Raw genomic sequence first — 24,659 nt, forward strand, 5'->3', positions numbered from 1 at the left:
AACACCATGAATGCTGCTTTCATGCCTTACCCAGGATTCATTTCCAGCCAGGCGTCCAGCTGACTTGCTTTGGGTGCTTCTGGTCCGAACAGAACCTTGCCGGTTTCTGTGTGAGTCACTTTGACAGGGAGGTCACTCATCTGGCTGCTCTCATCTATGGGCTACAAAGGAGGGAAAATCAGGTCACGGCTTGATGTTAAGACCTTCTCCCAGTTCTGTACTGGATGTTTCTCAGCATTTTTTGCTGCCCAGCATCTGAAACCTTATTCTGTTTTTGGAAATTTCACTACCTAATGAGTTTTGGTGGGAGGTGACAGGCTACGTCCCACTAAAGAAACTGAAAATGCTGCCTCCCTGGCAGCTAAGATACAGGCACAAACCTCAGCTCCAGCAACCAGATACATCACCAAGGTTGTGAGTTAAGAGCTAGAAGTGCAAGGGTGTGGAAACCAACAGGTGCACTGGTGCAGGGCAGACCACAGTGGCAACAATGCCAGGAAAGCGGTAATGGCTCTGTCAAGCTTCTGCCTGCTCCCAACCACAGCCTGTACTCACTGGACCAGTTGTAGAGCATAATATTGGGGATAGCCCTGAGTCAGGTTCTGCAGAAACCCTGGAGATCTGATGAGTTGCCCAGTATCCTATCAATATATTCCCTTTTTATTTAAATCAGGCAGAGTTGATTTTGGTCATTTGTAACTAACAACCCCCGATTCCTCAACTAATACTTCCCAGATAACAACTATTGCAAAGTCATGGTTTCAGAGAGAATGAAAAACACAAAAGGTATTACAACCTATGTCATCTCATGAGTGGCTGGTTTGGTCTCTGCAGAACCGGTGTCCTTTTTCCAAAACTAACCCCCCAGGTGTCTAACCCAACTCTTGGTATCTTTGAGTGTGATAAAGAAAAAAGCTCTGCTTCTCTGAAATCTGGCAAATTGACCAAGATTAAGCTAAAGTTCATTACTAGACTAGTATATCCAAGGAACACAAGAATCACACTTGAATATAATCAGTAACGAATGACTGCTTCTGATTACAGGGTGACCTGTACTTCTAGGAGCAGATCCCTAAGTAAAATGTTTGTTTGGAAATGCTTGATTTGTGAGTGGTTCAAGTTATCTATCTCCCGAAAAGTAATAAAATTGAATTTTTAGACAATTCATGAATTCCAAAATTTTTCCTAGATTCCTTTCTATTGGAATTAAGCAGAAATGATAGGATAACCTACAGTATGCTATAGTTTATCTTCTACATCTTATAGGAAATGACCAAAAAACAAAACAAAATGAAAAACACATACCCAATTGTTCTTTCCCCTTACACCCTCAACAAAGCACTGTCAGCATAAGAAACAATACATTAGCGATTATCCACAAAAATATCCTTAAAAAGAGAAAAGGCTTACTCCAGATTGTCGTTTTTTCCTTTTGTGTGTGCTAAAGCAATGGTTTTGATCATTACTTTGCACGCCAACATGACACTTCTTCCTCATTAATGTAAAAGGTCATCTATATACTCAAGAGATAAAGAAGGAAATCTACAATTTGCTATCATTTCCCTTGGAAAAATCATATTCTGTTATCATGAACCATTATAATATAGCTTGTTTTCGTGCTAATGTCATGCCTCTAAGAAAACTGGAAATCACTGTAGATGGAATTAGAACCTTGGCAAAAGCGCTGAATGAGAACAGAAGAACATAATAAGAACATTATTTCAAAACAAAGCAAGATGTCCACGCCGCAAGCCTTAGCAAACAGGACACATGTGTTAAGATTAAAAGAAAAAAAAGATGTATGTCACAAGCACAAGATCAGTAGCTAATTTTCCCAACAGATAATAAGATATCAGAACACTATTACGCTAACATGTTAAATCTCTCCCTGTGTGCTTGTTAATTATAGACCAATGGGAGGCATACTTAGGTAAGGCTGGGCTTTTGCAAATTAGAGCTGTTTCTAAGTGCTCTAATATATACTATTCTTATCCCGTAACAGCCCATGGAGTTTCTTACACATCAGACATTTATCCTGATCTTTTCTTTCCCTGTGATAGATTATAGTGGTTACGCAACATTTATTGTTCAAGAGGTTTCTGCATAGAATAGTGGTTCAATCTTTTTTTTCTGCATCTCCGCTGTGTGAGTTCACAATACCACTGTGTGCAGAGTGATACCAGAATGGGAAGTGGCAACCTCCCACCCACTCCGATCCTCCAAGTAGGTTTATCAGAATTTATGAGACAAAATGAAGATAATTTGAAACAAACTCCCTTCCCATCCTGCTCTGGGAGTGTGCCTCCTCACTGTGAATCGCTGGCAGGGAACCTTAAATTCTTCAGAAAAAAAATCCAACAAATAAATGGTATCCTCATAATTCAGGAGAATACTGGAACTACTAGGAAATGAATTTTAGGACTAGGCTGATGAACATACACATAGAAGCTATATGGCAAGCCTATTAAAAATGCCAAAAATAAGTTAACCAAACATGTGACTTCTTTAGTTTATGTATTTTTATAATTTCAAATTAATAATAAACTAGAAAAACTGGGTCATATTTTATGCTTCTGTATCATTTACTGGGCAATATAATTATAGAATCATTTAAGATTCTTACACGTCCTATATATTTGTAAATATATGATTATATGTGCACAGAAAATTCTGAAATAGTATGCAAGACATTTAATATCAGTTGATTGATACTCTGACATGTAAGTAGATTATTTTTCACTGTATCCCTTTTGTATTATTCTAATTTTCTACTATGATAATGTATTACTATTTTTACTTAAAATAAATAGCACAGTAAGAATAAAATAGTATGCATGAAGAATGGTGCTGCCAGGTATGGCACGGACTCCGCTCAGCAGAACACAGTGGAAAGGATGACAATCCCTTACCTCTCCATCCGGTCCCAGGGCAGACTCGCCACCCTCTGCATTCTCTTCAGCCTTCTGCAAAACAACAATGTCGAATGTTATATGTAACCAAGACGATGGGGTACAGGACTTCCTGGTAACTCTCTGGTATGTAATAGAATTTCATTGTTACCCCATTATTATCTAACACAGCTTAAGTGTTAATGCTTTTTATGTTCATTTCTCTTTGCTGAGACAAAACATGTATTTTATTAGCAACTTGTAGAGAGTCACTTAAAGCCAGATGTGATCTGAGGCCAGCACACTAGAGATTTGTAGATTGTGTCTTCAGGGACCCAAAGAGCTTAAGACAGGGCAGTATCAAGACAGTGGTCAGAACTTGAAATGTTCTTCTCGTGTTTGGGAGTGGGAAGATATATCCTGACATAATTAGCTCAACTTTCCTATCCCCTAAGCAAGTTTTCTTCAGCAATGAAGAACAACATTCTAAAACTGTTCATCAAGAACAAGCTCTGATGGCAACAATAGACACTGGGGACTACTAGAGGGGGGAAGGAGGGAGTGGGGCAAGAGTTGAAAAACTAATTATTGGGTACGATGATCTTCACCTGGGTGACAGGATCAATTGTAACACAAACCTCAGCATCATGCAATATACCCAGGCAATAAACTTGCACATGTATCCCCTGAATCTAAAATAAAAGTTGAAATAATAAAAATAAAATTGCATCCTCAAAAAAAAGAATAAGCTATGAACCACTCCATGGGCATAAAAACGTAATATAAAACTTTATGAGTTCCCTGGATGTTTTTAATTCCACCTAAATTTCTTTTATAATATATAGTATTTCTACCATGTGTAAATGGGAAAATTTTATGCAGATATTGTTGTCTCATGAAGAATTCTGTTATCTACCATTTCTTTTTTTTTTTTTGAGATGGAGTCTTGCTCTGTCGCCCAGGCTGAAGTGCAGTGGCCCGATCTCGGCTCACTGCAAGCTCTGCCTCCCGGATTCATGCCATTCTCCTGCCTCAGCCTCCCAAGTAGCTGGGACTACAGGCAACTGCCACCATGCCTGGCTAATTTTTTTGTATTTTTTAGTGGAGATGGCGTTTCACTGTGTTAGCCAGGATGGTCTCAATCTCCTGACCTCGTGATCCACCTGCCTCGGCCTCCCAGCCTATCTACCATTTCTTACACATCCCAATATCTTAGTCCATTAATTTCTACATGCCTCAAAAACAACCTAAATGAAAAGTTAAGATTATGTCATATCGGCCGGGTGTGGTGGCTTAGGCATGTAATCCTAGCACTTTGGGAGGCTGAGGTGGGCAGATCACAAGGTCAGGAGATCGAGACCCCCCTGGCTAACACGGTGAAACCCCGTCTCTACTAAAAATACAAAAAATTAGCCAGGTGTGGTCGTGGGCACCTGTAGTCCCAGCTACTCGGGAGGCTGAGGCAGGAGAATGGCATGAACCCAGGAGGCGGAGCTTGCAGTGAGCCGAAATGGTGCCAGTGCACTCCAGCCTGGGTGACAGAGCGAGACTCCATCTCAAAAAAAAAAAAAAAAAAAAAAGATTATTTCATATCTTCTATATATCCAAGAAAGTCTCATCTGTAATATACGCAAAATAATCTAAAATTTTTTCCACTTACGATAACCTCTCTGACAAGTGAAATCTTTAAAATCACCTCTACGGAATCACATTTTAAAGTTACTGCTGGAAAGCTATACTATTTCTGTATGATATGATGAGAAAAAAAAAAGAACTTTAGTCATTTCCTTTGCCAAGATGCAATGAGCTTTCCTCCCTTGGGCTCTTTAGTTAATTAAAAATAAAAAATGATGATACAGAATCAATATGAACTCAACTTTGTTAACTTAAGATATCGATTATATAATATGTTTTGCCTTCTATGAAAATAACTCAACTGTCTTTTGACAAAATAGCTTTTATGAAAACACTTAAAAGTTTAAAATCAACCTTTTATTCATAGTGAAGAAAGGCAGTTCCATCAACATTTGAAATTTCTGAAGTTCCTTTACAATGCAATTTTTACCAAAAATACATGTATGTATGTATGCCAAAGCACAAGGCATAAAAAAAAACGCAGCTTCTACCAAACAGTAGGAAATAAAATGCTCCCTTTGGTTATGATTTTCCAAGAAATTAAATTTCTATTTATGTCACCCCAGAGCAAAAACATTTATAAGCTCAAAAGAAATGATCAGCTTCAAAGAGCATCAGGCTCTACATCTAAGCTAGTGACACAGAGAACAATAACAGAACCCTTGAATTCAAAAAAGAAACCATCCCTGCTACCAGTCACTGAAGGTTCCATTTTTGGAATTCTCAGAATCTATACTCAGGGGACTGTTTTAATTAACGGGGGAAAGTCAATTAATTCCATCATTCTTTCTATACAAATCAGAAATAAGCTACAAATTTGGCCAACAAAGAAAATCAAATGAGACAATGAATAAGCCAATTTCAAATATCTGGCAAGTGGAATTGGATCACCATTTCAATGAATAGTACATTAAAAAGCTTGAAGCATCATATATTAATATAATCAAAACTATTCTGAAGGATACTTTCCTATGAATATACTATAGACTAGCTAGATTGTTATCTAAAAACTGCCTCACAGTCAGGCCCTTCCATTACTTAAAATCCCCAAAACTATTTTTTAAAATTCTATTAGGTATCAAATCTGAGAGACAGAGTAATATTAGATTTAAGACAGTTGGTTCTGGAATTAGACAAACTGTGTTTCAATCTTAGCTCTCTGTAATTAAGTGCAAGAGATCTTAGCTGTATGATCTTGGGCAAATCATTTTCTCTTTGTGTCTTAGTTCCCTTTTGCATAAAACAGGAATGGAAACCAACAGTGCCTACTTCCTAGGGCTTCTGCAGGACTGGGTCACTATTTCAACATGTACAATCCAGTGTCACAAGTAATATATATGCTGCCAGCCTCAATCTCCACATTGTACAAGGGTCAACGATAGTCCGAGGACTATTCTTTTATGTCTGTAATTAAGACTGGATGTAGCATTTCCTGAAAACTGCTTCATAAGGCTATGAGGTCAGGGATTTCTGTCTGTTTCGTTCACTGATGCATTCCCACACCTACAACGGCATCAGGCACTTAAAAGGCGCTAAATAAATATTTGGTGATTGAAAGAATGAATGAAAGCACAAAGAACAATGCTTTCCACTTAGCATATGCTCATTAAACTATTATTATTATCATAAACAGATGCCAATACATCTGCAACTCATAAAATAGTTATGAGCACGCACACAATTAGCCATTGAATTGGTGCTCTGTGTGACCTTCCTCACAAGCGTGCCCTGTCCTTGGACCCAATTCTGCCATGTTATTCTAAGAGATAGAGGCCAGGTGGCAGTCTACTCTATGACAAGAGATGTCAGCTTCTCCCATCTTTCTTTGGATTCCTTCAGTTTGATGACAGTCCTGGTTGGTGCGCCCATGTACTCACATCAACCTCATGCTGTGCCTCAAAACTTAAAAAAACAGAGCAAAACAAACACAACTGTCCCTTTTTTGGTTCAAAATTAACATCCAAGAGTTTGTGATTGGTCTACTGTTTGAGCTGACTTCGGACAGTCTCTAAGCACCTAATGAAATGTCTGGTGTGAATGCAGCAGCTGCTACAGCGCCTCCTGCCACCTGAGAAATTTTCATACGTAGTTATCTGCATCGTGTAATTGCAAACGCATGCTATCAATATTAATGGCCGATGCCTGCACTTATTTCCATTGATTGAAAACAAAACACTGAACAAGAAACTTTGTACTGACTTCTTCCTACATGCAAAAGAGTTTAGAACTAATTATGCTTATGTAGGAAGGGAGGAGTATAATTAACCTAATCATGTAAGGGGACATGATAGGAATTATTCATAACTAAAGATTACTCATAACTAAAAATTACTCAAACTAAAGACACTGTGTGTTCCCAATTTCCAAGACCAATGTCAATTCATATCTTCCATTTAGCAATGTTCACAAACAAAGGTATGTGCATGGCTACCCATCTTCCTTGCAGAAGGTATAAAAAGTAATCAACAACAGGGCTGAGGAGGGAAAGAAATCTCTAAATATGAAAATCCCGTGTAAGCTGAACTCAAAAGAAGACTTCAGTAGGCCATTTTATTTAGATTACTTTAACACTGGCTATAAACAGCCTCATTATATAAAGAAACAGTTTTAAATCAAATATTTTACAATCTATATTATAAAATGAATGTACTTTATCCCCCAGTGGGTGTTATTATAATATACTGAAACAACATTCAAATGTGCTGGTATCTGAAAGATCCATTCTGTTTTGCTGGAAACCTAAGCTTTCAAAAACCACTTGAGTTATTTTCAAAAACCACTGTCATTTAAGGGGACCTTTGAGCATTAAGATAGGTAACCAGGAAATTTAAAAAAATGCCCAGGGATATGAAATTAACAGGCATTTGTAAATTACTTGGGTTGTCTCTTACAGAGAAAATCAATTCAAACATTTTGACTCAAGTAACTGATCAATCCAGTTAAACAGGACTTTTCTCCAAACTTCTGGTCTCACCCATTTTGACACTGAACTAATCAAATAAATCTAATCACTGTGGCATTGTGTTCACCTACCCTCATAATAGTTCCTACACTCAAATGTCCAGAATAACATTAGAACCTTTCTTTAATCTATGAAAATCTTGTAGAGGAAAGCTGTAATAAAGTATATAATCTTTGGGGAAACTGTAAGAGATAAAAAAAACTGAGAAAAATCAGAGAGTAGCTTGTATTTAAAATAAATGTCTCAATAATATTACTGCTTTGCTTTTCAAGCTCTTTTTGCTGAAAATTGTGCCAACGGCAGGCTATTCTGACATTCTGGTATCTAAACAGGATAAAAACACATTTCCTGCCACTATATTGGCCAATACATTATGCCAGGAAGGTTCAACCTGCAAAATATCACAGTCCTGAGATTTACTTATAATAGTGGTTGGTAAGGAGAAAGAGAGAGAGAGAGACAGAGAGAGAGAGAGAGAGACAGGATAAAAGAACTTTTAGAAAGAAAATCGAACACTCCAATGAAGACTATATCTGGCCTAGTATTGCCTCAGAGATTCTGAGTATGTGCCCATTAGCATCATATGTTTCCAAAAAATGTCACAAATAAATAACACAAGAATAGCTCTGCTGGTATACATCCCACTGAAAGATGTGGAAGGGAGAATTAAATATTTAGTTTTGGCTGATGTTAACGGCTCTGGAAACTGAACCTCTGAAATGGCTAGACTTTTTTTTTTTTGAGACAGAGTCTCGCTCTGTTGCCCAGGCTGGAGTGCAGCGGTGCCATCTCGGCTCACTGTAACCTCTGCCTCCCGGGTTCACACCATTCTCTTACCTCAGCCTCCTGAGTAACTGGGACTACAGGTGCCCACCACCATGCCCGGCTAATTTTTTGTATTTTTTAGTAGAGACAGGGTTTCAACGTGTTAGCCAGGATGGTCTCGATCTCCTGACCTCGTGATCCGCCCGCCTCGGCCTCCCAAAGTGCGGGGATCACAGGCGTGAGCCACTGTACCTGGCTGATGGCTAACCTTTTAAGCAATAGGCAGGGGTGCTCCTGGTATGGGCTCCTAACCACAGCTTAAGGAGAAACGTACCCTAAAGTGCTGTGAGAGATGCCTCATAATCGCCAGGAACCCCAGTAAAGTAGAGGCCATGTAATTAGAAAATTCTCTTCGTAGGAGATGGGGGAACAGGGTGGTAGGCAGAGTTTATCACCTGTGATAAAGGCTCATTTTTCTTCTGCATGCCTCAATATTTAAAGAATCTGTCATTGTCCTCAAAGATATCCTACACACTAATATTCAACTGATTTCCAACTGGAAAAAAAGTGGTGACCAATTATTATTGATTCAACATCACAAAGAATATGCAGTAAAGGTTTAAAAAAAGATTTGTTTTCAGAAAAACATAACCGTATTATAATCATGATTCCACTCTCGTATCATAGAATTGCTTGATTAAATAATGTTTACTGAGCACTTACTATATGTTAGCGTGTATTCTACATGCTTTAGATAAACTTTCCCACGTAATCCTCACTACAAATTTATGGGGTAGATAACATTCCTATTGCCTTCTTACAGATCCTGAGACTGAAGCACTATGGTAATAGATTTTTTAATGAAATAGCCTACAAGAGAATAATAGCAAGTTAGTATATATATTTTCTTATGTAGTTTTGATTTTAAAAGATTACCTGCTAACACGACTGAGACAGTGGTCCAATTTACTAATTTAGCCATGTTCAATCCTGGTTTTACAGGCCCTGGTGGCTTTATCTAGCCCCATTCTCTCTTGTACCCTGTAGGAAACCTCAAGGTCACGCTAAATGCACATAATAGCACATTCATCTTGTAACATCAAAGAAATCAGTTTCATATAACTAGGTTTTAAATACTTTAAAAATTATTCCTCCTCTGACACTTAAGGAGATACGTGTAGTTCACTTCTTTTTCTTCCATTTCAAGGGCTTTAATGGAAGAACGGGCTGAGAATGAGAAGTTTCAAATGATTTATAAATATGTACTTCCTAAAAATGTCTGTAATGATGAGAAAATTAAACAAGGTCATAACGTTAAAGGAAATCTACCCTATTATTCACGAGCAACAAGTCAACACAATAAACTCCCAAAGAAAGACAGAGTCCTCTGTTCTTCTAGGGAATTAAAAAAAAAATTGTACACTAGTTTAATGCTGAAAATAAAAGGTAATCTTTTTCAGATTAAATTAAGTGAAAAAGTCAACCATATTCATCTTTAATAGCACATTTCTTAGAGTAATCGGTAGCTTAGTTGTCCTTCAAGTGTTGCTACCAGCTCAGTGCTATTAGCTATTAGCTCACTGAGTAAAGTAGGTTTTCTCACAACAAAGGTTTATTGAAGTATTTGTTAATTTAAAAAATATTGATAGGTCCAGCATAATACTTAATACTATGGAAAAGTGCTAAAAAGGATAGCAGAGATTTTTATGCTCATAGACACGCAAGTTTTCCTCCACTACAGAGAAGCTAGAACAAGCAACTCCCAATCATTCGCTGTAATGGAGGGAAGAAGAACTACAGATAACCCAAAGTGTCAAGTCAGCTTTTCAAAGCATCCCCTTCCTTTGCACTTGAATAAAGGTGCATCTGGAACTGGGTAATTCACTCTGAACTAAGTCTTAAAGCCCCGCAAAAGAGACAGGTACCAGGAAGGGCTAAGGGCCTCAGTTTCTTTTTTTTTTTCCCCCTTCTTTGTCCCACTTCTCCCAGTAAGATACCCTGGAAGGAAACAGAGCCCCTCCCACTTAGTCCTGCTGAGGGCACAAATGCTAGGCACCCAAGAGCATGCAAGGAAGGGTAGATGGCTGACCAGAAAGTAAAAATTCTGCACATTGATCATGTGAGATAATCAGTGGGAGATACTCAAAGATGTCTGTAAGGTAGATAATAGTTGCTTTGACATCTATTACTCGTTTGCCAAGAAATCAGGCCCCACCTCCAACTGGAAACAGTTTCCCTCCACAACATTCATCCCAGCTTGTCATTGTATATTTGGGTGCATGTTGGATTAATATCTGTCTAGCCTCTCTTTCTCTCTCTGATTAATATCTGTCTAGCCTCTCTTTCTCTCTCTGATTAATATCTGTCTAGCCTCTCTTTCTCTCTCTGATTAATATCTGTCTAGCCTCTCTTTTTCTCTCTCTGATTAATATCTGTCTAGCCTCTCTTTTTCTCTCTCTGATTAAACTGTGAGAGAAGGCAGGATGCTTTTCCTTACCATTCTACCCTCCTTCTCCCAGCATTCTAGCACACGACCTAGCTCACAGTAAGTGTTCAGTTAACATACGTTGAGTGAAAGCATAAGACACAAAGAATAAGTGCCATTACCAAATTGAAGGCAAGGGTTTGAAAGGGGCGTGCCAACTTACAGATCATGCAGAGTAACACCATGAAAAACAATTGTGACAAGTCCCTGTTCTGTACAGATGAACACAAAAATATAGGTGTAATCATCAACACTCAATTGTGTATCTTTCTTTGCCTATGATGATGCAACTATCTAACACCACAGCAGAAATCTATTAATTGTAAGCCATAATCTCAAATCTGGGTCATTAGCTTTTAATCACAAAGAAATGTAAAATACAAATTTTAATACTAAAAACACTAACAGTGACAACCTCTGCAGAACACATGGCTAAATTAGGAAAAACTAAAACTGCCATTTAATGGGGTCCACTTATAGAATATTCCAGAATTCCATCTCTCTCTCTCTGCTATCAATATGTCAGTAATTTCTTTTTAATTTTTAAAAATTTTTTATGGAAGTCATTAGGCATATAAAATTTACCATCTTTACCATTCTTAAGTCTACAGTTCAGTGGTAATAACTACATTTATATCATTTATTTCCCCATCATTCTTCCCTCCCCCTTACCTATATGTTCCTCGCTAACTCTGAAAACATCTTTTTAAGGTAGGAATTGGAGCTGGAGTTTTGCACAGTCTATAATGCTACATTGACAAGAAAATGAGGTATTCCTCACCAACAAAATGTCTAAACACAAGCCCTGAGTCATCTCTCCTTCATCTTCACAATGAGGTAAGCTATCTTATACTAAAGAAATCAGTGCAAGAAGGTGCCTTCTTAATCATTTATTCCTCCTCCTTAATTATGAAACAGGTATGAGGATTCAGGAGCCATGAAATTAATTATTTTTTGAAAAGCATTTTGTTCAGTTATTCAGTGTACAGAATGAATGATTAAATGCTACCAATCCTCAGCCTTTACAATTCTGACTTCCTGTTGATGTTTGTACCTGGCCTAAACAGAATTTATCATGAAAACACAGTATCAACCACTAACTAGATGCCGGGATGACTTAAGCTTCAAAGAGGATCATATTCACAGGCCTATCCTTAGCAGGTTACTGTTGAATTGAGATATAATATCTGCAGAGATTCTAAATCTTACCCTTCATTTCTCATGATAATTAGGAGATATTTCACATAGGACTCTTTTTGTATGTAATTACCTAAAACCCCAATGTGCACACTCACCTCACTGCGACACAGCGGCAGCAGAACTGAATGAACAACTTTGGCACTGCCATCTGTCCAAGTAACTATCGCTTATATCTTCCTCTGGCTTCTTCCAACCTGTACACTGCATTTTCTTCTTAAATTTCATTCTTAATTGAGTAATCCCCTGCCATACTAGCATTAAACTTAAGCAAACACTTATTTATGTCTGTTTTTCCTTTCCCAGTTGACTGTATGTACTTAATTTAAAATCTTCCATTAAACAATGATTTATGAACAACACTGTTTTAGTTTAGTATATCCTATAAATATGCCCTTACCTCCAGCAGTTGTCTAGTATACCGAATCAACACTTCCATGCCATACCCATTTATGCAATTTGCACAATTCAATCATCTAAACCTTCCACCAGTGTAAGAAGTAGTACTTAAAGAGCAATACTCGCCTTAAACTTATACCTGCCCATACACCCTGGACTCAGCCACCACCACTAGGATACGCACCTTCTTCCTCCTCCTCCTCTTCTTCTTCTCTTTGGCTGCTTGCGCTTGCTTGTGCTCCCAAACCAGACTGGTCAGATTGGCTACGTACTCATCGGTCTGCTGCAAAAGGTAAGCTAAACGCCTGTCTTTCTTTTGATCAATCAGTTTTCTATAACCCTCCTCATCTTCAGCCTATTAAGGAAAGAAGAGCACGATGAGAGCATAACATAAGCATGCAGACAACTCTACTCTCCGCTCTGTCCTCCCCTTGACAGTCTGCACTTTGACTGGCAGGAGTGTAGCAAACTGGATGAGTTGGGCTGTTCAAGCCATTGCACAGAGTGTGAGGCAGGACAAACACACAGAAGTGTGATGCCTCCATCCCAGGACACTGGAGTTTACAGCAAAGTCTGGGCACAAAGCCACACTGTACGTGTGGTGTGATTAAGCACTCTGAGCCAGCTCTTTGTTTTCTGTGTTGCTTTAACTGTACAAAAAGATTTTAGAATTTGACAATTCATGATCTAAACTTTATCTTTAATTCTATATTTTAGACATTTTCAAATATAATCAAAAGCAGAGAGAATAGTTTAATTTCTCCTATAATCAACCCCAAACAACAAAAATTAACTTGTGATGACTCCTGTTTCATTGCTACTCTTCCCCTAAACCCAAACTGAATTGTCTTGAAGCAAATTCCAGACATAATATCCTTTGATTCATAAATATTTCAAAAAGTAGCACTAAAGGCAAGGAATCAAATTGGGCTTTTAACAAATAATATCTTATATTTTAAAAAGTCTTTCTTTTTGGCATTACAAACTTTGTGGTCGACAGGAAAGATCAAATTTGGGGGATTTTTTTTTTTTTTTTGGCCACAGAGCTGCACTGAGTAATGGGCGCAGGTGACTGGAGACAAGTCACTTAGCACGTGAAGTCTGGTACTGCTGAGCAATAAAACAGATACAGTAATTCCCACCTCCACCTCCCATTAAGCAACATGATGAGGTTAAACAGAATAAAACTCCGATGTACTCTAAGCCACTTTGAGAGAAATTTCTTTGTGTATCCCAATAAAAGGACACTTCAAATTATTTTTATCATGTAATGCCATGATAAGGGAACAAGCTGCAATCTTTAAGAGGCAACTCCATTGCAAACACAAAAACAAAAACTTGGGATCTTCTGTCCAGGAGTGTCACTCTAGCATTTGCCTGAGTGACAGCAGCTTCATCACTCAGTCTAGCTGCCGTCTGCCCTGTGGATGAGCAAGAGCCTCAAATGCTATTATAACTCTAATTGCTTTTGGTTATGGTTGAACTCACTTGAAGAAAGAGTGATAAAAAACTTCAGTTTCTCTATTATCTGTATATTCCACCATTTAATTGCAAAAATTAATGATTTGTAAATGCCTAATCATTAGTGTCAAACCAACCTGTTACTGAAGTTCTCATATAGTTTCACTTCAGTTGAGTCAGACAAATTTGGCTGCTTAGTGATCAAATTACTATAAAAATGGTCTAGTCAGAAACCTCTTGGACAGTCCCCTCTCTCCCTGGTATGGAGAGGGAGGCAGGATAGGGTAGTAAGATGTGGTAGCACCTGGACACAGAGGCTTTTAAAACATGGTGTTTACTCTCTGGAATCCAAAAAATGAAAAAAATGCAAACTGTAATACCAGCAGGGAAGACAGTGTCACTTAGAATTTTTCAGGAACATAATTATGGGCTGAGACTAATGACCTTATCTTCATCTATGCAGGCATTATGTCCTAGATGGAATCTGCACGTCTCCTATAATTATAACATCACACACACACACATGCTCTTCTAAAATCCACAGTGTGTTCTGAGGTCCAATTCCAAAAATAAATGGTCAATAAAAAAAATACTCAGGCCAATGATATAAACCTATCTCTTCTGTGCTTATATGCCCATTAAAAAATAACAGTGCAAATGTAATGATCCATGAATAACCTTTGACCATAATAAGGCTATCACAGAAAAGGCAACATTTCAAAATCAACTTAAAAATCACTTATTACACCGTTAGAGAATAATTTCTGCCATTAAAAAAGAAAGATTAGCACCAGAGTCTTCAAAATACAGACCTTCTTAGATTTGCAGACACGACTTAATGTGTTATTCATTCCAAAAAACATGGTCATTCATCTCAAAGAGGCCATATTTTTAAAAGAACTGCATTTGCCATCCTTCCAGATCTGGTTATCAAACTCATGCAAAATATAGTACCTGCTTTTATGAGAGAAGCTGTAATGTGTACCACAATACCACCCCAGGACACAGAAACACTCTACTCAGCAGTCATCCCCCTAGATTTTTGGCATGCATTGTCCAGGAAAGAGAAGAAGTTTTTACTTCATCTCCCTAAGGTTCAAAGAAATGTATTAAAATTTTTGAGAAGCAGTTTTCATTTTTTCCTTCTACTACCACCATATTTAATGGTCTCACTGCAGACGGATGTGGGTTGAGTAGTTTCCTGGGCTCCTGCAGGGAGTTCCTTACCATCAGTCGCCGCATTCTCTCCTTTTCAATCCGCTCTGTCTCCTTCTTCTGCTCTCTTTCAGTGTTGGCATGCCAAGTTGCCACTGCTTTGGACAGCTTCTGGATCTTTCCGGCCACAGACCGATGATATTCCTTAAAATCTTTTGCATGTTGCAAAATACTGTTCAGGTATTCCTAGAAGATCCAAAAAGGGAAGAAAAGGATACTTAAAATCCATTGCCCAGTGTCCTCGGAGCTATCAGTGTTGCCCAAGAAAACTCTCAGTGGGTGTTTAACAGCACAGGAAGACTAGAATCTGGGGATAGGTGCCCTGGTGTCTCTGCAGTTGAGGTGTGGGCCATGGGGCTGGTGGGAAAGATAGCCTCTTCGGGTTCCTTTTGGTGCAAGCTTTTGCAAGAGAAGCCTCCTCAGCCTTGAGGGTACGGCCACATGAGAATGGAAAGATCGAAGACTGAAAGAGACCTACAAAATGGCAATGATAAAATGTAAAGCAAACCACTCATTCACTCCAAAACAAACCTGAGGAACACGGGTATCTCCAGCAAAAAGTATGTCATAAAAGTAATGTTTTTCTGCTCTAACTTAACTACCCTAGAGCATGACACAAAATAAGTTTATACAAAGTTAAAATTGCCATGCAGAATTTGTATCCACTTTTTAAATATATACTCTATTTACACTAAAATCCAACATTTTTTCAAAAGGAAACTAAGCTAAGCACTGAATTAAGCACAGGAAAACAAATACAACTTATAGGACTATGACGGGAAATCAAATCCTACATCAAAATATTTCCAAACCCCCAGAAAGGAATGTTGTTAATATTTGCCTCTGTGAAACATTCAGCTAGGCCCTTCAAAGAGGCCAGGATGCTATTATATTTGTTATGAAAATAACTTTTTGTTCTCTACTTTGCTTTTCCAAGTTCCCGCTCCCAGAATTTTGCTCTAGGAAATCCACCTATGCCCACCCATTCAAAAACTTCCCAGGGATTATGAACATGACACCTGTTACAGACTGAATGTTTGTGTCCTCCCAAAATTTATATATTGAAATGCTAACTCCCAATGTAATGGTAATAGGAGGTGGGGTCTTCGGGAGGTGATAAGGTCATGAGGGTAGAGCCCTTACGAATGGGATTAGTGCCTTTATAAAGGAAGCCCAGAGAGCTTTCTTGGTCTGCTTCCACCACATAAGAAAATAAGGAGAAGTTAACAGTTTGCAACCCAGAAGAAGACCCTTCCCAGAGCCCAGCCATGCTAGTACCCTGATCTCGGGCTTCCAGCCTCCAGAACAGTGAAAAATAAATTTCTGTTGCTTATCAACCGCCCAATTTATGCTATTTTTTTAAAGCAGCCCAAACAGACTAAGACAGTACTAAACCTCATTCTGCTGCTGAGCAATTGTATGACCTTGGGCAGGTCATTTATATGTCCTGGCCTAAGCGTCCTTGTCTATAAAATGATGTGGTTGGATTATGTAAATGTCAAGGAACCGTTCTGTTCTGTGATGTCCCCACCACCCACAAGGGTCAATTTTTCAGTCATTCTGACCCCATTCGATGACTTCATTGGACAGCTCTGTCAAAGTGAGGGTGACCAAAGCCCAGGGTCTAAGAACCTGGTGTTTCTGACGGCGTTTCCTCTCCTGCTCAATCTTCTGCTGCTTCTCCAGCTTCTCGGTCATGCGAGCTTCTCTCAGGGTCTGGCGCTTGCTCCGTTTGTATGCTTTGGAGTTGAGAGCCGTCTCCAGGGTCGTGTCCCTGCGCATGCAGGCCACCACCTCCTGTCTCAGCTGTCAAGAAGAGAGCAGTTAGAGAGCCTTCCCAAACAGAAGCTAGGTTCCTGAACTCTGGCCTTCTCGCGGTTGCATTTAATGGAATAGAGTGGGGCGGGGAATCTCTACAAGCTTCTCAATCACCTTTGGTTTGTATTAAATGAAGGAACTAAAATCATGCCAAATGTATGCAATATTTTCAAGAACAGTACAAGATTTTTTTCCCCAAATAATTCAAATCGAAAGCAATTATAGTACTGTAACAGTAAAAGAAAGATGTTGTCTTGCCTTTTAAATAACTTCATTTTATCTAATTATTCTAATGATACCAATTAGCTAACAAGCTTTTTAAATTTTTCGCTTTGTTTTAAATGTCATGTTAACATTCTCTTTGTGTTTAAAGATTAATTTTAATGATGCTCCAAAAAAAGAATAAAAGAATTACTTTCACGTATGGTAGCAGCAGGTACCAAAACAACGTTAATTCATAGTCTCATCCAAAGGATGGGAAATACGAGTTGTGGCTTCTTCCCATTCCAATAATGATATTCCTTCCAAGAGATCTACATTTTATATTATATCATGAACTTATTTTAGATCACAAATATAATACTTTTATCTGTATTGCATGTTATGTGGTGGTAGGGGGTAGGGACTGGAGAATACACATTAAATAATCATTCCACTGAATCTGAAATATCATTAGTTACCGTTAATTTAATTGGGAAGCTTCATAAATAACAGATTTTAAAAATAATATCAAACAAAAATCAGAAATCAGTAAGAGTCCAGCATGGCAATGCTAATTTGAACATAAACGTATTCCGGAAAATATACTTGTGTAATATTCATTTAGTAAGATTTTATGCAGCATTTTATTAATTCATCTTACGAGGTCACCAATAAGAAAGAAGTTAACAGAACTTAAATTTTAAAATTTAAGCTGAAATCTACTCTTACAAACCAAGAGCCAAGTAGCACCTACCCACCGCTAATGTCCATCTGTGATATTATAGCCAGTAAGGCAAATATACACCCAAATTCCTACCACAATAGCAAGTGGAGTAGCCTGTGATTTTAGTCACATCCTCCAACAGACCAAGTCAAAACTTCCAAACTACTTTTACTCGTTAATCATTCACTTTCCATGTTCCAGGCTTTAACAAAACAAACCCATCTGACTAACAATGAAACATGCCTTATCCCCTTTGGCTTAGCGAGGCAATCCGCGGACTAGCAAACTTGAACCTTTTCAGACCACACGGCAAAACTCACCAAAGTGAAAATTAGCTCTAACTCATTCCACTAGTCTCTTACTAATTTAGAAATCAGAAAATAGGTCATTATACTGGCTTTTAATAACTACTGTAAACTACAAGAACAGATCATTTACTGATCAGTCAATATATGAGCCTGATGTGATCAAACACTCCAAACTTAGATATTGGTGAATAAATAAGCTATAAGACATTGCTTTATGTATTTCTATAAATGATGAACTACTAATTCAGTAGAGTGGCTATCACATTTGTTAAAATTATTTTCATAGTCGTGGCTAGCACTTTAAATCTGTACTTACAAAGAAGCTCCAATCTACTACCTTCTGGTTTTTCCTTGGAGTCATAAAAGTAAACATCAGCTACCCCACTTGTTCCCAAGGTTTTTCATCCACGGTAACAAAATGCCGTAAGTCTGACTTTGTGAACCATAGTATAGGAGGAAAAACTCTTTCCCATATACAGAAGAGAAAACCAGAACAATAAGCGGTTCATCTTCATTATTGTTAGTCGTAAGCTGTTGGTCCAAAAGATTCACTATTTTACTATGTTTATATCTTTATAACAATATTGAATAGACTAAAGGCAACACAGATAACACTTTAGGAACAATTACATTTATTTCCTACACCTCAGATTCACTGGGGAAAACGTATTACCTGACGCTGGAAATTGAGTAACCGAAGTGCTTTTAGTTCTACGGTTGCTTTGGTTCTTAAATCTGGTGGCAAAGAGCCAGGCAGATTTTCCAGTTCTTGTATCCTATGAGCTATGCGGGCCTGAAGTCTAAAGGAAACAATAAAATGGGGAAAAGGGGGCAGGGGAAAAACACATTACAATTTAATCTTAAATGATAAACAATGACATTAGGTTTAAGCTCAGGGCAAAACATATTCCAGATACTGATAGTTGATTTCTGACACCCAGCTAGAATTTTTGATGTTAAGCAGAGAAAAGCTACCTTTGTATTAATGCAGACAGGTATATGTTACTTAACAATGTGGCTTCCTCCATAACCTCTATCTAACACTAGGGAAAGAAGGTTCCCTCTGCATCTAGTGGGGAAGTCAAATGTCCTTGCTCGCTCTTAGCAGACAGAGAAAATGGGAGACAGAAACAATTGACTCGCTTTCTAACTCCCAGCCAGACAGAATGCAGAGCTGAGAGGACAGATTTCTTCCTAACTTCTAGTTCTGTCCTAAGGCAACCAGACCATTTGTCTTCTTTGCCAAGACGCTGATGACGACAGCCATGAAAGCGGAGAGAGCAAGAACAGTTTGAGGTGCTGATGCCACAGAAATCAGCCAACCCTAAACATTCCGAAAGCGCTCTGCCAGCCACAACCACTTCCTCTGTGAGCAGAGCTTGCTTGAGCAAAGAAAATACAAATGAGGCTGTTTTAAAAAAAATCAGGGCCAGCAGCAAATAGTACTCAAAAACCAAGAGTTTCTAGAAAAGGATGTTGAGGATTCTCGTTTTACACACCATCAAAAATATAACTGCATGTACTTCTTCATAATAAAGGCATAGTAGAAAATAAAAGACCTCTGACTTGAGCCATTCACTTGGGACACTGTTACTGTTAGATAGATAAACTGCGGGTTTTAGAGTTCACCTGAATCCTATTCTGACAAATAATTATATGCCATTTAAGCCTATTTTTAGAACTACATCCCCTAAATTTGAGGCAAACTGTACTGAACTAGATTTCAACAAAGAAAGAATAATATAAGTAATAAGTTAAACTAGGCTAATATTAACAGCACTAAGTGCCTTTAATGTACAGTTTTATTTAATTGTCTCTCTCTCTCTCTCTTACGCAGACACGCCTCTATAAGGTAAATGTTATAATGGTCCCATTTTACTGATGAGGAAAATTGAAGACACCTGGAGATACCACAGAGCTAGTAAAGAACGGGGCCAAGACTGGAACCTCAATTTGCCTGATACCAAAACCACTGCAATAAAACGATAGATAATTAAAATATACTTTCCGAGAACTTTCCTGGACCTCAGCTATAAAAGCTGAAAATTAAGAATTCTGTTAAAAATTATGCACAGCCATAAAAAAGAACCAAATCATGTCCTTTGCAGCAACATGGATGCAGCTGGAGGCCATTATCCTAAGCAAATTAATGCAGGAACAGAAAACCAAATACCGCATGTTCTCACTTTTAAGTGGCAGCTAAACATTGGGTATTCATGGACATAAAGATGGCAACAATACACACTGGGGACTACTAAATGGGGGAGGGAGGGAGGGCAGCAAGGGTTGAAAAACTTTTAGGTACTGTGCTCATTAGCTGAATGATGGGATCAACTGCACCCCAAACCTCAGCATCATGCAATATACCCATGTTAATAAACCTGTTCATGAATCCCCTGAATCTAAAAGTTGAAACTGTCTTAAAAAATGAATATTACAGTTTTTTCCAAACATCATGATGTTGCCAGAGTACAGAGCTGAGAGGACAGACTTTTTTCTCCCTAACTTCTAGTTCTGTCCTAAGGCAACCAGGCCATTTGTCTTCCTTGCCAAGATGCTGATGACGACAGCCATCATTTTCATTAACATGAAAAAGTGAAACCTCCTGGACCTAAATGCTGTAGAAGATCTAATACTTCATATAGTCCAAATATCAAAATGAGTGATTTTTTAAAAAACCTACAGTTGCTTAGTTTGGAAGGGAAATAAAATGTCATCATTTTAAAAAATTTAAAAATGGTGGTAAGGAAAACCATTTTTCAGAGACTTCACTAAAAATAATATCTAAGACTGATTCTTGTTTTATTTGCTACACACGTTATTCATTCTAATTTATTAAATCATTTGTCATCATAATGTGTTAATATTATCACTGTTACCATGCGGCTGCTGTTGTTTTTTGTTTGTTTGTTTGAGGTGGAGTCTCGCTCTGTCGGCCAGGCTGGAGTGCAGTGGCACTATCTCGGCTCACTGCAACCCGCACCTCCCAAGTTCAAGCGATTCTCCTGCCTCAGCCTCCCATGTAGCTAGGGCTATAGGCACGTGCCACCACACCCGGCTAATTTTTGTATTTTTAGAAGAGACGGGGTTTTGCCATGTTGGCCAGGCTGGTCTCAGACTCCTGACCTCAGGTGATCCGCAGGCATCGGCCTCCCAAAGTGCTGGCATTACAGGCATGAGCCACCATGCCTGGCCCATGCTATTGTTTTAACTATGCAAACCAACAGAAACAATAGCATTTTTAAGTGGTTTAATCATTCAAAAGACTGAAAGTTTTGTATTTCATGCAACAATAATCTCATCATTTTGCTCTTTTGGCAAAATTGTTCAAATTCTCCCAACTTTCTTCCACATTCCTTGTTCTAGTGACACTCATGAGACTATGACTGTGGTTTTCAATTTTCACTGCATGAAACAGACATTTACTTCATTTACTCATTTTCTGTGTAGCCCCCAATCTCTGGATACAGCAACAGATGATGCATCTTAACAATTAAGATGTAAAGAAAAAAATCCATTATTGATTTTTTTTGAAATATATAATTTAAAGGGAAAAAATAAAACTGAGACAACTTTACTTTTACAGGTTAAGGCCATACCAAAGGGAAATTAAATATTATAGTGGCGTGAGGTCACGGCCAATGATTCGGTTATTCCACATCCTTGGTTCTAGATTCCTCGCAGATCTTTCTTACTGGAATATCCTAGAACTCAAACTATCCCTTGGTATTCTGATTTACTCTCTTTGACAAAGTGGGTCAGATGCTAAATTAGAGGAATTCCTACTTAATCTTCCAAACAACCATGGAACTAGGACTAAATAAATAATCGCAGCATAACTGGGTTGGTAGGGTAGAGATTACATCACATTGAACTGGGAGATGGGAAGTAGGGAAGTGGAGGGAAAATGAGGAGATGGGGAGTGGGAACCCGGGGTAGATGGGGCACTGTGTGACTAAGGCACTGGAGAGAGAGGGTGGGAGCGAGTCCCTGAAATGACTACTTCTCCAAGGAGCCCAGTTATTTGTCAGTGAATCTGATTTCCCTGGCACAAAAGAATCCCTTTTATGGAAGGAAGGCAAGAAGTACAAAGCGCAAACTCTAGGAGAAGAGGAAAGGTAGATTCCATAGTAAAATTATATGCATTTGATTCAGCACATGGTGGGGAAGAAGCAAAGGTACAGGAGGGGCTTCTTTAACACAGAAGATTATATCTTTGTTGTTGTTGTTGTTAATAGAAATCTTCATTTTAAATAATGCTCCTCTCCAACAATTTCATCTCCCCATCAAAGATATTCAGCAGGTAGTCCGATAAAGAGATGCAGGATTCTAAACTTCCCTAAACAACAAGATGTAATACTGCATAACTGCAGGAGACTCATTTAGTGTCCTCATGAGTACAGAAAATTGATGCAGAATTAGGTCACACAGGTTTTTCATACAGATTGAACAGTAAATCAAGAGGGGTTACTGCTCTGCAAAGAAAAAGAGTTCCATTAAAGGCAACAGATATTTGTTCAGGTCCAGAGGAGAAGTTTATGATTCCTGTAGGAGAGTTATTTGAACAGAAAATGACACTGGTACATTTTGTTCCTTCAAGGAGCTGAGTGACACTTTAAAAAGAGAGTGTGTGTGACTTTGTGTAACTCTGCTAGCAAAGCAGCTATTGATAATTTTTGAGAAGGAATTTTCAGGATTGAAATGGCGACAAGGGCAGGTCAAAAAAAAAAAAAAATCACAGGTAAGCAGCCTATGTCTGCTTCCTGACACAAGGAGGATATACCACTCTTTTCATACTAAATTCTGACTTTATTCCGAAGAGGTCTGATGTAATTCGGAGATGTTCTTCCCAAATAAACCCCTTCAAGTGTGAAATACATCTTCCAGGCAAACATTTGTGGAATTAGTTTACATGCCAATGTGATGATTCCTGAGGTACTTTTGATCAGACATCTAACTCTAAATAGAAGAAAGCGAAGTTAGGCACAATGAGAAGGCAACAAAAGTGTGCCAAAAAGGAAAAAAAAGAAAAAAAGAAGCAGTATAGGGAAATATCTCTCTGACACTTATTATGGAAGAAATAAAGTTCCATTATAAGAGAAAGATGGTCAAAAAGAAAGGATCCAATTTAAGTGGGAAAAATGTTTGAACTAGAGAGCTTGTACAGAGCTGCAGCAAAGTGCTCATAGGCAGGTATTTATTTACGCTATGAATGAAAAAGAAGGTCAATTTGTCAACGTTCTGATTTTATGATGAACAAGGAAAAGCAGCCAACTGACGTAAATGTTAAAAAAATTTAAGATTCTGAGAATTTCCTGTCAAATTTCATAGACAAGGTAAATGATATTACAAGACCCAAAGAAATTAACATCTGTTCAAGAATTTCTGACAGATGATTTTTGCTCAAACTAAGTTTATCAAATTGCAAAAGAGGTTTTTCAGACCTTTCTCTAATCTTTGATCAGATGATAAAGATGCACTGGGTCCTAACAGTTATCAATGCTAAAGGCTCGTAAGCCATTCTAGCACAAAGGGTCAAAAGAAGAAAAAAAATCGTTCATTTGTTGCCTTTTGCAAGTGCCTAAGGGACTTAATTTAACCCTTTTAAGGGATAAATTTAATCTCTGCAGTTGAACAACTTATCTTCATATAGGCAGAAGACAGCTATTGCTCTGTAACCAAAGAATACAAAACATGCCCCATAATGCTGTCACTACACAACTGTGCTTCTTCTCCAGGTGGCCATGGGAAAATTCAGACCAAAGGACCCACGACCTTTCTGGATTCAAGGTTGTCCAGATCAGTCATCTCAAAAGCCACATGGCTTTACAGAGTAGGCATTTATAAAGCAATAATAATACTATGAAAAATAGCCATTCTCCACATTTTGTAATGCATGTAATTTAAAAGATACTGACAGCATTTTTTATCGACATAGGAGTGCAAAACAACTTTTTACACATTGGAATAGGCCAAATAGTACTACTTAATACTGTGCACTTTGGAAGACCATTCACTAAGGTAACCTGCAAAAGAGTTCCTAAAATAAACTTATTACAAGAAAGTCCTGCAATGAAAATTCCAGAAAAAATGATCAGGAACATTTAGGAGTTAGCAAACTAAAAAGTTAAAACACACTTGTGCACACACACATACCAGGCTGAAAAAGGGAAAAAAGTCTAGACATATATAAAAATTTCCAGCTATAGAAAGCATCTGTCTTCTAAGGGTAGTTCACACAGTTTAACAAAGGTACTGGTAATTCAAATGGAAAAAAAATGTTTTAACTAGGGAGCTTGTACAGAGCTTTTTCCTTTTCTAAGGTAGAAAAAAAATATTAGCTCTTAGGAAGTCAGAATTTTAGAGCATCCACATTGTATTTCTCTATTCTATTTCTGACTTTTTCCAATACTTTTAGCTTTTTCAAAATTCGACAGTAACATACAGAATGCACTGCACATTAGTCTATCGCACATGAATAGAGGAATATGCTAGTATTTGACTTTATAACACACAGCAATTATTCACCCAGCAGAATCTGCCTATCAGCACTGAAATATCAATTGACAATGAGTAGTATCTAGCTCTCTGGGAATACATG

General features: G+C 38.1%; 1 protein-coding gene across 9 annotated transcripts in view; it reads right to left on the reverse strand.

Moving 5' to 3' along the window:
* Positions 1–24,659, reverse strand: part of SMARCA2 (SWI/SNF related, matrix associated, actin dependent regulator of chromatin, subfamily a, member 2) — a 182,490-nt gene that overhangs the window by 122,252 nt on the left and 35,579 nt on the right. For all 9 annotated transcript variants that reach the window (XM_032138939.3, XM_058431519.1, XM_032138930.2 and 6 more), the window contains 6 exons: positions 18,732–18,858; positions 16,640–16,813; positions 15,020–15,193; positions 12,516–12,686; positions 2,910–2,963; positions 31–161 (listed from right to left, as the gene is read on the reverse strand). In XM_032138939.3, the coding sequence (XP_031994830.1) occupies positions 31–161; positions 2,910–2,963; positions 12,516–12,686; positions 15,020–15,193; positions 16,640–16,813; positions 18,732–18,858 (831 nt within the window). The remainder of the gene's footprint in view (positions 1–30; positions 162–2,909; positions 2,964–12,515; positions 12,687–15,019; positions 15,194–16,639; positions 16,814–18,731; positions 18,859–24,659) is intronic.

Source organism: Hylobates moloch, unplaced genomic scaffold, assembly GCF_009828535.3.
Source record: "Hylobates moloch isolate HMO894 unplaced genomic scaffold, HMol_V3 SCAFFOLD_19, whole genome shotgun sequence".
Classification (NCBI taxonomy): Eukaryota; Metazoa; Chordata; class Mammalia; order Primates; family Hylobatidae; genus Hylobates; species Hylobates moloch.